The 15314-nt window shown below is 41.3% G+C and overlaps 2 protein-coding genes across 2 annotated transcripts; one reads left to right on the top strand and one right to left on the bottom strand.

The window, feature by feature from the left end:
- The first annotated feature begins 2466 nt into the window (after positions 1–2466).
- ebna1bp2 (EBNA1 binding protein 2) lies at positions 2467–7010 on the top strand. The gene is made up of 9 exons (XM_048976094.1): positions 2467–2669; positions 2939–3022; positions 3178–3350; positions 3897–4020; positions 4578–4667; positions 4781–4856; positions 5521–5602; positions 5764–5935; positions 6288–7010. The coding sequence occupies exons 1-9, from the start codon at positions 2589–2591 to the stop codon at positions 6333–6335; spliced, it is 930 nt and encodes a 309-aa protein (XP_048832051.1). The 5' UTR covers positions 2467–2588; the 3' UTR covers positions 6336–7010.
- fam183a (family with sequence similarity 183 member A) lies at positions 6925–9000 on the bottom strand. Its single transcript, XM_048976100.1, has 4 exons — positions 8798–9000; positions 8643–8702; positions 7242–7345; positions 6925–7114 (listed from the first exon to the last, which is right to left on the bottom strand). The coding sequence occupies exons 1-4, from the start codon at positions 8928–8930 to the stop codon at positions 7001–7003; spliced, it is 411 nt and encodes a 136-aa protein (XP_048832057.1). The 5' UTR covers positions 8931–9000; the 3' UTR covers positions 6925–7000.
- Between the last annotated feature and the right edge of the window lie 6314 nt (positions 9001–15314).

The following is a 15314-nucleotide window of genomic DNA, read 5'->3' as shown; positions in this document are numbered from 1 at the left end:
ACCTTTGTTTGGGTTCCCTACAGCCGTACACTTTAGGTGTGTGTGACCTTTGTTTGGGTTCCCTACAGCCGTACACTTTAGGTGTGTGTGCCCTTTGTTTGGGTTCCCTACAGCCGTACACTTTAGGTGTGTGTGACCTTTGTTTGGGTTCCCTACAGCCGTACACTTTAGGTGTGTGTGACCTTTGTTTGGGTTCCCTACAGCCGTACACTTTAGGTGTGTGTGCCCTTTGTTTGGGTTCCCTACAGCCGTACACTTTAGGTGTGTGTGACCTTTGTTTGGGTTCCCTACAGCCGTACACTTTAGGTGTGTGTGACCTTTGTTTGGGTTCCCTACAGCCGTACACTTTAGGTGTGTGTGACCTTTGTTTGGGTTCCCTACAGCCGTACACTTTAGGTGTGTGTGCCCTTTGTTTGGGTTCCCTACAGCCGTACACTTTAGGTGTGTGTGACCTTTGTTTGGGTTCCCTACAGCCGTACACTTTAGGTGTGTGTGACCTTTGTTTGGGTTCCCTACAGCCGTACACTTTAGGTGTGTGTGACCTTTGTTTGGGTTCCCTACAGCCGTACACTTTAGGTGTGTGTGACCTTTGTTTGGGTTCCCTACAGCCGTACACTTTAGGTGTGTGTGACCTTTGTTTGGGTTCCCTACAGCCGTACACTTTAGGTGTGTGTGACCTTTGTTTGGGTTCCCTACAGCCGTACACTTTAGGTGTGTGTGCCCTTTGTTTGGGTTCCCTACAGCCGTACACTTTAGGTGTGTGTGACCTTTGTTTGGGTTCCCTACAGCCGTACACTTTAGGTGTGTGTGACCTTTGTTTGGGTTCCCTACAGCCATACACTTTAGGTGTGTGTGACCTTTGATGGGGTTCCCTACAGCCATACACTTTAGGTGTGTGTGACCTTTGTTTGGGTTCCCTACAGCCATACACTTTAGGTGTGTGTGACCTTTGATAGACTGGCACCCCATCTAGGGTGAATCCTCTGCCTTTTTCTTGCAAGCGGCCTCTGGTTAAGTGCTTATGGAAGGTGTATGAAAAAAAGATTTTGTGAAAATGTTGAATAATGCAACAGCTTGACATTGCCTTTACGGCCTTATGGAGGGAAAGTGAGAGCTGAGGAATTACACAGTTAGAATGTAGAAGCAGTATAACCCCACTGCTGTGAAACCAAGACTCTTAAGTGCAGTGCTGTGACATGCCTTTCTTAGTGCAGTGCTGTGACATGCCTTAGTGCAGTGCTGTGACATGCCTTAGTGCAGTGCTGTCTTCTTCTTATTCCTGATCGTATACAGCTGTGACCTTAGTCACTCCCCCCCCCTTGCAGCTGTAACAGCTGCCACTCTCCTGGGGGGGCTTTCCTCAACATTTTAGAGTGTGTCTGTGGGAATTTTTGCCCATTCATCCAGAAGAGCATTTGTGAGGTCAGGCACTGATGTTGGATGTGAAGCCCTGGCTTGCAATCCCAAAGCTGTTCGTTAGAATGGGGACATGGAGGCCCATCCCATGAAGCTGTTATTTAATCAACAGAGCGTCCGTGTCTTTTACATACTACACGCCTCAGCACTCGGTCACCCCACTCTGTTACTTTACATGGTCTGACACTTCATGGCTGAATTTCTGTAGTTCCTAAATGCTTCCCCTTCACAATAATACCACTTACAGTTGACCATGGAATATCTAGCAGGGAATAAATTTCACAAACTGACTTATTGGCATCCTGTGACGGCACCATGCTGGAATTCACTGAGCTCTTCAGAACAACCCATTCTTTCACAAAATGTTTATAAATTTGACTGCATGGCTAGGCGTTGATTTTATACACTTTTGGAAATGGGTCTGAATGAAACACCTGAATTCAATGACTAAGAGGCGTGTCCCAATACTTTTGTACTATATAATGTATCTGAATTATGCAGTAATCTGTGTGTGTGCCTTGCTCCTGCAGTACAGAGGAGATTTTATGCAATGCTGATTTTCTGTAGTTTGACTGAGTAGAAATAAAATATTCTCTTTATATACGTCCTTGGACAGTCGGCTGAATATTTATTGTGTGTGTGTGTGTGTGCGTGCGTGTATATGCAAACAACTATACAAACAAACAAATAAACTGGGCGACTTTATTCAATATTCACTCCATAAAAATTATTATTATCGAATAGTAGTTGTATCACAACATGAATACAACCTAGACAACGCAAACAAATAAATTCAATTATCAGAATTATACAGTGGAAACAACTCACACTAGAATGCACTCAGAGATGACCAGTAAATTCTACAATGGCAGAGTTGATTATAAGTGATAGCGGTTTCTCGTTAGTTCTTTATTATTAAAGTTCACAAGATGGAAACATTAACGACCTTTCTCGGCTACACCCGCACCCGAACCCAGCCGCCCAGCCGCACATACACACACCGCGTAGTGCGGAATTCAAACAGGAACCTTTCTTTGGAAGTTGTTGCTCTTGCTCGGAACAATTTACGCACGGAACGAGGCTAACTTCCTCCAGTTACCCATGTGACGATTCACTTAACTTGGCATGAGTTTATAGTTCACTGTAGATTTTTATTTAATAGGTATATTTAAATGAAAATGGAAGATTTCGAGAACGATAATCAGTTGGGTGTTGGATCAGAGGAAGAAGAGAGCGACATTTCAGACGGAGAGGTATTTTATTATTGTTTACTTGTATACCTAACTGAGCCATATACCCTAAATTATGCTATATAATTAATGTAGGTAGTGTGATGTAACTCATTGAATAAGTCGTAACTGATTTAAGTTTGTATCATAACTGAAAAGGCATTTGTGACATTCAGATATAGATTTATGAAGAGTTTTTTAAACTAATTTTACCATTGCAATAGAAAATGTGGACTAATTATGAAACATAGAAGGGAATTTAGTTCATAATCGAGATTTCAATACTTTTTCAGCTTCAAGAAGCCTTTTCAAAAGGTTTGCTAAAGCCGGGATTGAATATTCCTCTACAAGAAGCTAAGAAGAAGGCCAATAATGTGGTGAGTGCCGGTGTAACATTTATGTAATTTCTGTTTTGTTGGATCAATGAGCAAACGTGTGAAATGTCTGTATTTTGTTTGTGTTTGGCGCGAAAGCGCTAGTGTCCCATCTGCTGTAAAAAAAAGTGTTGAATATCGACGGGAAACATTTACAGGCGGGTCTCAAGCAATGCTTGGCTGACTTCCGGAGAAATCTTCCTTGGGTGGAAAGGTTGGACTTAACAAACGGTCCTGTGGCTGATATTGTGGCAAAAGCTGACGGCAAGACATCTCTGGAGGATCGTGGAGAAATTAATGCTGAGGATGACTTCCAGAGGGAAATGCACTTGTGAGTATCTCGTTTGATGCTTAAAGCTGAGCAAGATACATGACTCCAGTGCTGGTTTATATAGTGATCCTTTTTTATTCCTTCCCCATATAATAAAAGGGCAGGAATCTGTGCAGTATTTACTGGAAATGGTGTAAGGGCATAATGCACAAACCTCAGCCCCACAATCCTGACGCATGTGGTTAGGGGAACTATCGTTCGTAGATGGCTTATGGTGTGTAAGGTTTTGTAATGTCTGTACTCTGTTTGACTGACTTCCCCTGTCTTTTTGTGGACCTCAGAATTCTTGGGAGAAGGTGGGGGCTTGTTTGGGTATGAGAGTGGGGGGGGGGGGAATCCATCTTAAAAATAATAGGAAAGGTAGGCATGGATGAAAAGGAATACATGGAAATCTAGACACTGCGTATTTGACAACATATTTGAAGTATTTGAGAGAGGAACCCCTTCGGGACGAATATTTATCTGTTAGCAAAATGACAGCATTCAAGGAGTTTAAGATCAAATCTGTTTAATACACTCAATGTTTCGTCTCAAATTTGTTCCCAGTTACCGGCAGGCGCAAGCGGCCGTCCTTGAGGCGATGCCACGGTTGCAGATGTTGAAGCTTCCCACCAAGCGCCCAGAAGATTACTTTGCTGAAATGGCCAAGAGTGATCAGCACATGCAAAAGGTGTGTTTATGGGGATGCTTGCTTTTTTACTCCAGACTGAATATCTGAATTTAGAAAACGGTACATAGGGCTGGGAAATATTTTGCTGATAATCATGATCATTGTTTTTCATATCAAACCGTATCGGTAATTGTGATGCGATTCGAGTCATTATTACTTCACTTCAGCTCTTCATTTTTTGCTTAAAGTTCTCTTATTGCCCTTAAACAGATTCAGAACATGAAAAAGGAGACAAATTGAATGGACTGCAGTGAAATCTAATTTTAATAAATACATCATTTAAGAATAAACTTTCTTGTCATAGGACATAACACTAAAAAACTCAGACAGTCCCTTTTATTGCTGTTTGTTTTCTTAGCCTCATTCCAGGAAATGGGTTTGACTAGGGCCGGGTGATACGCCCTAAAAATGGCATTGGTGCTTTGCACAATATTTATATTTATCACAATATTCCAAAATTCATATGCAGAAAATGGTAAAACGTGATGGATGATTTTGAGTTTTTCTGCGTTTGATGACCATATTGTACTTGTCTTTTCTCCCCCCCCCCCCTGTAGATTAGAAAAAAGCTAATGATGAAACAGGTGGCGATGGAGAAGTCTGAGAAGGCCAAGAAGCTGAGAGAACAGAGGAAGTACGGCAAGAAGGTGCGTCCTTCACCTGCCCCAGCTTTACAAACGACACGTGATAGAATCACGGGGCTTTTCATTCAGTGTCTCAATTGCGTTTAATATCCAGATGTGTGTTGTGCGTTTTTCAGGTTCAGACTGAAGTTCTTCAGAAGAGACAGAAAGAGAAAAAGGCCATGATGACAGCTGTAAAGAAATATCAGAAAGGTGTGATGCAGTTTCAGTTTGGTTTGTTCGCCAAAGTCCAAATCTAAGGCAGCATCTAATGTTTGCTATTACTGGTTTATTGGTGTGTCAAAATGAATTTTGCTTGTTTAGGTGCGTGTATGAGCTCTAGAACCGCAACTAACAATGTACACTGTAGCACGATACTAGCATCTCTCCATTAAGGCAGATCATGGAGAAATGTTAAATGTTCACGATCTAATACTGTCAAATCGCACACGCTTAGACTGTCCTGCACCATCTGCTGGAATTTAACATGGGAATCTTAAAAATCCCACTTTCCATGTCAGTGTCATAGTTAGATTTAAGGATAACCAAACAGAGATCAGACCACCAATGATGCCATTTAGTTGAAGTGAGTAGGAGTGTTGTTTGCTAGCTGGAGTAATTACGAGGGGTTCTGGTCCAGAGAGGGGTTTCAGTATCCTAATCCTGGAGTTTTTGCACCCATTAGTGAAATTTAAGTGTGGGACTGGAACAAAATTAGTTCACCACAGCATTTCTGCTATGTAGTCCACTTCATATCATTGCATTTCCTATAAAGAGAAACTGTAATTGACAGTTTGAGAAATGTAAAACTAGTGTAGACATAACTAGACAATAAATGAATAACTAGATTTACTGACACTTTGTTTATCCTTTGTAGGAATGTCTGACAAGCTGGACTTCCTGGACGGAGATAAAGACAAAGGAAAGAAAGCGCTGGACAAGGCAGCGGCGAAGAAAGCGTAAGAGCTGTCTTCATAGATCTGTAAAGCAGTAAATTGTTTTGGTAGATATGCCAGTGTTAAATTTGTCAGTGGCCATGACCTGCCTGTGGCCTTTTGCAAAATGTTGTGAGGTAGGTTATAGTGGACCGTTTTGACAGTATAATTATGTAAATTCACAGCCCCAGTGCCAAGAGGAAGTACAAAGATCAGAAGTTTGGGTTCGGTGGGAAGAAGCGAGGTTCCAAATGGAACACCAAGGAGAGCCATGACGATGTGTCAGGCTTCCGAGCCAAGGTGGCTCATGGGAAAGGGGGGAAGAAGTTTGGCAAAGGAGGAAAGAACATCCCTAATGTATGTACCCCGTCCGCCGCAGTGTCTGTATAAAGTCTGATTAGTCGAAATGCGCGGAGATACCAGTAATCTGCGAATGGATTATCGGAAGGAGAAAGCATATGTTCTATATATTTTTATATATGTTGATGCAATCCCAATAACTCTGAACTTTAAAATTTTCAACATCTTTTTAAAAAAAGTACTAGAGCCCCTCTTCGGTTTTACATGGCTTTCGGTCTCCAGTCCAAGCCAACCCTTCTGCAGTGGAAAATCGAAAATCCAGTGCGCCAGTGGGAAGGCGCCGGAAGTGTTTTGAGTTACTTTGAGTTGCTGTTTGTCTGATTTCTTTTATCTCATGATTCACTTGCAGAAGCGACCAGGCAAAAACGCACGGAGGAAGATGAAGAGTCGCTCTTAACGGCCTGCAGGCGTCCTTAGGCTGCTGTGTTTTTTGTCGTTAAACAAACCAACAACCTCAGTGTGCAGCAGTATCGTGCAGTAGCCTGTAAAATCACACGCGCTTCTTTGAGCTTCCTGCATTCCAACGTACGGCACCACAGCAGACTGTCATTTCTGTAAGTCTCTCCGAGGCGACTGAATTAGGGAGGCTGTGATGTCTGCGAAGAATTCAGGTTTTTGACTCCCCTCCGTAAACATGGAAAACAAGATGGTGTTTATACAGGCATGTTAGTTTTCTTTTTTCATTCTGGCAAATTTTTATTGTTATAGTTGAGTGGAAATTTTTGATGGAACTATTTACTGAAACTACACAGTTTCCTGCAGTTCATCTGGATGACAGATTTTTTTCCCCCCAGAAAACTTGAGAGGACTGGATTTAATGTTAATAGTTGTATGAAGAGTTCAATGACAATATGCCAATGTATTAATTTGAAAAAGATTGCTCGATTATAGCCATTTGCCATGTTGCCGAACTTCATTTTATACACGAGTAGAAAGGGTACAGTGTATTTGAAGAATTTCATCCATATGACATGATTTAAAGCATGTTCTTGAATGTCCACAGTTTATTTATAGCATTTGTATTGTCCAGCTATGAATTGTATGATTTTGGACAATAAATGTCTACCCTAGGTTTTGTGTCTGCTCCCGTAACCGCCATGCTGCATCCATGAACTTGGTGATCTCGGACTGTTGACGAGGAAAGTTGAGTCTTCGGTCGCCACGATCCGAAATGATCTGTGCATTCAAGCAGCATTAGTCAGGTTTAACCTTATGCGAAATATTTAAATCCTAAATGCAATGGTGATGAAAGCAGGAATATATACAGATATTTAACATCTGCCGTGTCTGTCAGTCGCCTTACCAAGGGTGTTGATATCCAGCCAATCTCCTGGCTCTCAGTCATCGGCTGGGTGTACTTCATTCTTGGTTCCATTTGACCTCTGTGGATGACTTCCAGAAAAGCACCTGACAGAAAATAATGATAGTTACTTCGGGTAGGTAAATAGATCCCAATTATAGAAAATAAGATTGATGGATAATAGGAAATGATTATAATCTCTGCTTCAATAAGTACATGAAATACCACCAAAAAAGAAAGGGAAGATAAGGTGGCGTAACAATGCATCATGTAGTAACTCGATAGGATGTAATAAATTGAATGATGATGATGATAATAGGGTGATGTTGCAATTTACCTTTATAATGTAGTCTATAAATTTGTTACATTCTGTTGAGTCATCACATAATGCATTGTCTCATGGTGTGTAACGTAATATCACATGCGATGAAAATTTGTTACGTTTTATCAAGTTATGACAGCGCTTTGTTATATGCTATACCTTTTGGAAGGTTTACAGGTGTCTGCTACAGTCAGGTGTTGTAAAAGAAAATTATAAAATATTGGTTCCATGTTCACCAGGTCTTATATAAATGGGAAAATATGTGATTTTGAAGTTTAATCATGCAGATGAAGAATGCAGGCGATTCCTTGGTCTACGTTACTATCTTAACATTCTAGCACACTGAATGCAGTAACCATTTGCTTATGGAAATTATCTACCAGAGAAGTTCACAGCCTGGTAGATTCAGAACAGAATCTTGTTTCTATTTATATACAGTGGGATCCGAAGTGAGACCATATTGAAAATCCGGGATTACATTAATTTAATTCTGGAAATAAAGTTCTGGCACGAGTTAAAGACATACCCGCATTTCACCGTGGATCATTAGAAATAAGTCCCATTTCCTGATGAGACCAAGTTTGAGATTTAGGGCAGTAATGACCTCAACCTCACAGCACATTTATGGGGGCACTTGAACACCGAGAAAGTCAATCATTCAGTAACATCGCAAGATGCTTTTTGGAACAGCATCGAACCATGCTGGGGTAACAAGGATCATTAGGTTTTGCAGAAACGTCTGGAGTCATCGCCGGCTCAAGTGCAGTCAACGATTCAGCTAATCAAATTTTTACGCCAATAATTTGTAATGAACTCTTCCGTGCTTATATGACAACACAGAAAATGACTTACAGAAAATGAGTGAATGATGAATGAATATTTAATGAGAAAGGAATGCAAAATAGAAAGTTTTTACCAGTGGTGTCAGACTGTTGCCCCCAACAATACGAACAATCTTTCTTTCTAACCTCTGTTGCATTTTAGTGATCAAACTGAACATTTTCCTTCTCTTGCATTTTATCTCTAATCCCGCAAGAGGTTAAGAAAACCGCACAGCGCAGCTGTATACATATAACACTTACGGTCCCCCTCTTCATCGTTGTCGGTTTTCCTTACCATGGGCTTGTCAGTTAATGGATGAACTGCAACATAAATAGGTACATGTCAAGAACACCAAGATAATATTTTAGTTATTCCTAACTGCAAGCGTGCATCGTATAAGTCAGTGTGACCGTACACTTTGTATAGGGATTGATACGAAACTCCGTGTACAGTTTTTGACACTGTAGTTCCTTCCGTATCGTCTCGACCCGAATGGCATTTTGGTGAACAGCGTCCACAACTTTTTCCTTGGGTTTAACGGCTGCCATTTCGCCGATTAACGGCGCTGGCACCTAAGCCTCTCTGCCAAAGCGAAGCTGTTGGCGGAAACGGTTCCGTTGCGCGGCAACAGTAAACGAACCGGGGGAAACAATTATAATTCCGCCAGGGGGCGCCCTATCCGCAGTTATCGGCACACGAAATCTTGGAAGTTAAGTCCTTGAACTGTAGTTCAGTCTTTAGTTGTGGGAAGGGATCGTAAACGTGTTAGTAAACAAACAAACCAACAAACAATTAAACAAAAACTGTAGACTAAAACTTGCGTTTTTATTACAATGTCCGTCTGAATTTGCCATGCTGTAGATCCCTAGTATTTTTCCAGTGGCTGTTGTTGTAATAAAAATGATCACCACAGATTCACTTTTCAAAACATGCAATTTACTTGTAATAAGACATTTTAGATATAATGCTGGCAGTTTGGGGAAATAATGGGCTCTATCCTGGCGAAATGAACATTAAAGGCTTTAACTTTAACTTTGCTGGTAGTCAGGATGACAACGAATCATTCTTTCTTGAACATCTGGAATTTAACTTTAGATTGGCATAATTTCAGGAAACCTCCCATCAAAGGTGTTCAGAATGTGCTTATCTATTACTATCTCCGGATGCAGAAACATATAAAGTATGGAAATCCAGAAATATTTAGCAATAATTATTTCATTTATTAAATATATAATTATCTTGATTAGATCGAACCCTTCTGTTAAGTTCAGCTACTTAACTATATATATATATATATATATATATATATGCTTCATATAAATTAGTAGACAATGGCTCAGTTACTGGATAGATTTTGTCAACAAGTGTTTGGTTACTTTTCAAAGCGTCGACAAGAAAATATTTCCACAGCTATGTGTTACTAAGCCTGTGCTATTTTGTAACAATGTCACTACATTTCCAACATCAATATTGTTTTAGTAAAAGCTGAAAAAAAAGTGTCAGATGCATGACTTCTCTCTTTCTAAAATTTCACCTTTCACAGGTGCATGGAAAGATTGCTCTGCGAGACTCTTATCTGCAGCGGAGCCATGAGAAAAGTGTCTCCGGAGCAGAAGCTGGGCTCTGTCTGTCTCAGACCGCCAGTCATCCGTAACCACAATCGCACACGACATATAAATAAATCCTTGATCGTCTCCACAGGCTTTCCGATAAAGCGAGGGCTGATCTGACGCAGATCGCTTTGTACTGCATGTAGAGAGTGGAACACGCTAGTTGTGTGGGTTCACATGAATCCTCCCGCTATCGCCTTTTGGCTCCATGGCTGTGGCTATATTATGGAGGAGACCTCGTTCCCCTAAACACCGGCGAATGGGAGAGACGGGAAAATCGTAATCTTGGAGATAAACAGACACCCGCCGCCCCCACCATCCATCAGTTATGACTGTCTTAACTGGTCTTTTATTCACCCAAGTGCTGGGATGGCAATTCATTTGTTGGAAATGTCTACATATTGCGCTTTGCCTGGATGTCAGATAGTACGTGTCACCTCCCTGCCACACACACACGCACACACGCGCGCACATATACAAACACACACACACGTTTGTAATTATATCTTTTTGGGGACTCTCCATCGATTTATATGGGGAAAACTCTCATCCCAACGTGACGACCTTAATCCTTACCCAGCTTTAATCTTAACCACAAGTAACCAAACAAAAACTAAACATGTGACCTTTGACGTTTTTAGTTTTTTTTTTTATTGCTTCCACAGATCTTTGTGGGGACCTGAAAAAAGGTCAAAATAATGTCAAAATAGCAGGTTTTTATTACACTGTTGGGAACATATGGTCCCCACAACACCATATAAAGATAATCCCCCCCCCTCCCCCCCCACACACATCTTGCTAATCTCCCTGTTTTGTCCCTGCAGTGACATTGTATTTCTCAGGCTTGTACTTGTCTGGGGAGCAGAGGACAGAAGTTCTGATATTTTACAGGCTCGGCGTTAAGGACAGCAACATGGGAGATATTAAAGACAGCTACTGTTATGTTAAACCTGCTATGGGATGCCTTCTGTTGTGGGGTTATACCATATGCCAAGGGGAAGCAACACATTTTACTCTCAAACTGCAGTGCAAATAAAATATAAAACATAAACCCAACAGTCGTCTCAGAATAAAGGGAGCAGTGAAGGAACTGGATACTGTGCACCAAACGTCCGTGTTCATTAGCTTGCTTCTGTAATGTCCCACTGGCTGTCGAGTACATCTCTCTTCAAAACCTCCAAACACACTTGTATGCGGTGTTTTTATCTGACCTAAAAAAGGTGATGCTTCATGCAGCTAATCTAATGACTATTTTAATTACTGTGATTACCGAAAAATTCTGTTTTCTGCCTGTTATACAGCGGTATCATCATTTCGACATCATTTAAACGTAAGTTGCAGTGATACACTAAGTTTTGATACACTGAGTGAGTGAAAATGTATACGATTAATACTACAGATATATCCCAGTCTTCAGACACTTGGATCTCTTGACAATTAACAATTATTAATTATTAGTATTAACAGTATGTTTGTCTCTTTGTGTTTGCATTCTTAACATATATTTTCTTCAGAAACACAAGGAGGACATTTTCAGCAATCTGCAGGTCTGGTTGATCTGATTTAGCTCTCTAGTTAGAAATGCTAAAACCCTTTTGAACTGCGTGTACAGTTGTAATATTATAAAGGAAACATAATGGTTACAATAAATGAAATCGTCTTTAGGATTTAGGGATTTTGTTACTGTGGCACGATCATTCATCTTTTTTTCATCATCACTAAGCCAGTGATCAGTAAATCATCACGATGACTTTTGAAGCAATGCCACTTAAACCGGGCCTGTTGTGTCAGATATGGACCCATCGCTCATGTCACATTCCTTCGTGAAGTGGCCTTTGTTTGGAAAGGGGATCTCTTCTGTGCACACATTGGCGTGTCCTGCTACTGTGGGATATATTGACAGGTGAACAAGGCACAAGTAAGACCAGGTTTACAGATGGAATCCTTCAGGTTTTCATTGCTGGCATCGCATGGACTCTTTTAAGGTTTGCAGATGTTTGTTTTTGGAGCTTAAGGTGAACAATCGGGAATATAGAAGAGTGATTTCTCCCATGAAGGGGCTTGATTACGACTGATATACAGTGAAATGGTACAGAAGTACTCAAGCTACCCATGTCGGTGATTTCATATCTCCCATCAACGGGTTTCGCATGGTAAACTCTGCTGGTCGTTGGAAAAGTGAAATTCTGATTACTTTATTTTCTGTGCTCATTTCCAGGAATTTCCACATTTTCTAAGCCACTCGTCTCAGTTTACACATATAATTTACCTAGGTATATAAATAAAGAACATAGGTTGCCTGATTTTTTTTTCTTCTGTGGAACAAGATCACTACAAGCAGCCTGATTTGTTTTGTAGGTCATTTAATATGTGACAGCTCCTTGTTTAATCTTTTAAAAGCATAACTTTGGGGATGATTAGATCATGCCCGAGTTGAGTAAACCAACTCTTCTTTAAGATGCGGGGGGGAAATTCGATTGTGGTTTCTTCCTCTGCTTGACAAGCCAACTAAACGTCAGGTCTGTTCACAGCTAACCACTTCGCCGCACGACAAAAGCAGTGTTGGATTTCGGGCTGAGAAGCGGGGACAACATCTGGGCCCTGGGTTCTGGTCGCTATCTTGAGCTGTGGTGGAAGTGAGGCGGAGATACTGTTGCTGCTGTCAACTTGGTCCTCCCCGTTGAGCTCTGCCACATTTATGTATAGACAAGGAAGGCAAAACCATGCAGTGTAACCTTAGTCATCTGTTAAGAGGTGTTGTCAGTCTATTTTTTTTTTGCTGAATCAAGTAACCTCAGTATGTTGGAAATTTCATTATAAGCAAAAGTTCTGTGTGTAAAATAATATGCTGCGTCAACAAACGATGGTAGAGTGTTTGTGAAGAGGTTCTACTAAATTTCCATTTCCACAGATACAGTGGAGGGAAGAAAGGAAGGGGTTAAAAATATACTATTTATCAGGGAAAGTTTATATTTTGATCCCTATAACAGCAGTGAAGGTTTAGCCATGCCAATCCGTATCCATGAAGACTGACTCAGATGATGAGAAGTTAATGTAGATTTGAGTAGTTTCAATTTACTACAAATTAAGCTGTAATTCCCATGCCGAGTTGCTTGAACATTACTTTCCTTGTATCTGTCCATTGTCTAAACTACTTATGCAGTTGGCAGTTCTGAGGTTTATTGGTCAAATTTGCTAAAAAAAACCTCCTAAATATTTGTAATGCATTTCAAGAGTTAACAGGATATTTATCTACGTTTCACACTGGCAGCGTGTCCAAGAAGCACTGAATGATTGAAACTGACAGCTGAAGTCTGAGGTCACATTTTTTGAAATCTAGTAAAATCCTCTCCCACCCTTTGCAAGAATTTTTCGAGTTCTTGCTCACTGCTTTATAAAAAAAAATACATTCACACCTATGTTGACATTACATGAAAGTTCAGTTTGAAGACCCTCAGGTAAAAATAAATTAAAAAAATTATGGGATTTCCTCCCGCAATGTCTTAGTTTGTGGTGAGAAGCAATTAAATTTTGAGATTAATGTTCAGGAAGGGGACAACAGCAGAGCATTAGACCTTAGAAAGATCTGCATTATGTGGAAATGTTTAACTTTTTGAAGGTACTATCAACATAGAGGAATTCCTTAACTCCTCTCTTGTTTACACAGGTGTAACTCAACGCACACCTTGCTCAGCTCTTCCTATGAGGAATGTCTGGGGGGTGGTACCTCACCATCTGACACTTTCCAAGATGACAGCCAGGCAGCCATGATAGAATCGTTAAGGCTTTTCACCTGGCTAAGGCTCCCTAGTGTTACAGCTTTAATGCGGTAATTTAAATCCTTCGCGTCAGCAAATGTGAACCACTTAACAGTGTTTTACAACCTCTGTTTATTTTTCACTTGCATTCTCAGTCGTAAAAGAAGCGAGGCCTTGGTTTAAAGGTAAAACGGACCCCTTTGCACAGAGCTGATTGGTATAATCTAATTAATGTGAATTTAATCTTTGTTCTTGGGAAATGTGGCAAGACTAGGAAGAACTAACCTTAATAAGGTGCAAATTGAGGCAGCAGATATTGTGGATTTTTATACTTGTAATAGCTGTTGGAGTTCGTGACCCTAGAACTGGCAGATTTGGGGGAGAGTGCAAATTACGCTAAGCATAATTGCCCGGGTCTCATTGTCTGTGGTTTGTGGGACTGAGGGGGTAGTCTGGCCCACGCCAGGGAAGACGGAAGAACAGAGAAAGGAGAACAGTAAGGCTGACGATTTTGGATCTCTGTAGAACAAACAAAAGCTATATCTGCAACCCAGATCAATGAGTGGAAATGTTAATGGAAATTCTAATGTCTTTTTTGAAGCACATCTGAAATAGTCAACAACCCTGATGAGGATGGATGGTTAGATGATGGATGGATGGATGGTTAGATGATGGATGGATGGATGGATGGATGGATGGATGAATAGACAGACAGATGCATGGCCGGATGAAACATCCAAAAAACTGCTTTTCATTGCCAGTGAGGACAGGCTTCTTCTTCAACCATCACATGACATATAGAGTTAGGCTTTGTTCAGACTCTGGAATCCTTGTTAAGGTAAACAGCGAATAAAATGACAGGAGATATATTTTCCAGGGGAAGTGCCCCCCTGGTTTAATGTGCACGAATGACAGGCAGCATCTGACAGCAGCTCTTTGCAGTCTTGGCAGCCTGAGGTGCACAGACGACCAACGGCCATGGTGGGAGGGTTGCGTGTGACTTGTGAAACTCCTGTCTAGACATCCTTCATCACGTTGTCCCCCAAAACCCCCTCCAGCTGGGTCCCTCATTTCATCCCTCCTTCCAGTGAAGCAGCAAGCTCTCCTCGTCAGGAATCCCACATTCATGCTGCTGTGTCATGTGCGACGAGGAAGGGAGACTCATCCAGGCTGATGGTGAAACTAGCGGCCCACCTAAAGAAGGGCCGCCGGATAAGAGTAACTGCGAGTGACCTGCTGCCCTCTCAGTGTGTCATGATCTGCCTCCGTCATGTCCCCATATGGCCAGCAGAGGTCGCTGGCTATGTCAGAATCACATAATTGTTCCCAGCCCCAATGCCTTAACCACCCACACGAGTTTCGAGTTTGCTAATTGTGTTCAGTGTATATATGTGCCTGCCCTCACTGTGTTCTCCCGCTTGGTCATTGTCCCTGTTGTGGTTCCCCCTACGTCTCATAGTTCCTTCCTGCCCGCCATTTAGATCCCTCATGGTTTGATTTTCTGGTTCCTTGTTTGTCAGCCCAATGAAGTCCTCGTCTGTTTAGACGTAACGCAGTGCGGCAT

Source organism: Brienomyrus brachyistius, chromosome 15, assembly GCF_023856365.1.
Source record: "Brienomyrus brachyistius isolate T26 chromosome 15, BBRACH_0.4, whole genome shotgun sequence".
Classification (NCBI taxonomy): Eukaryota; Metazoa; Chordata; class Actinopteri; order Osteoglossiformes; family Mormyridae; genus Brienomyrus; species Brienomyrus brachyistius.
Note: the sequence above shows the minus strand (reverse complement) of the source record. Positions and strands in the feature narration are given on the sequence as shown.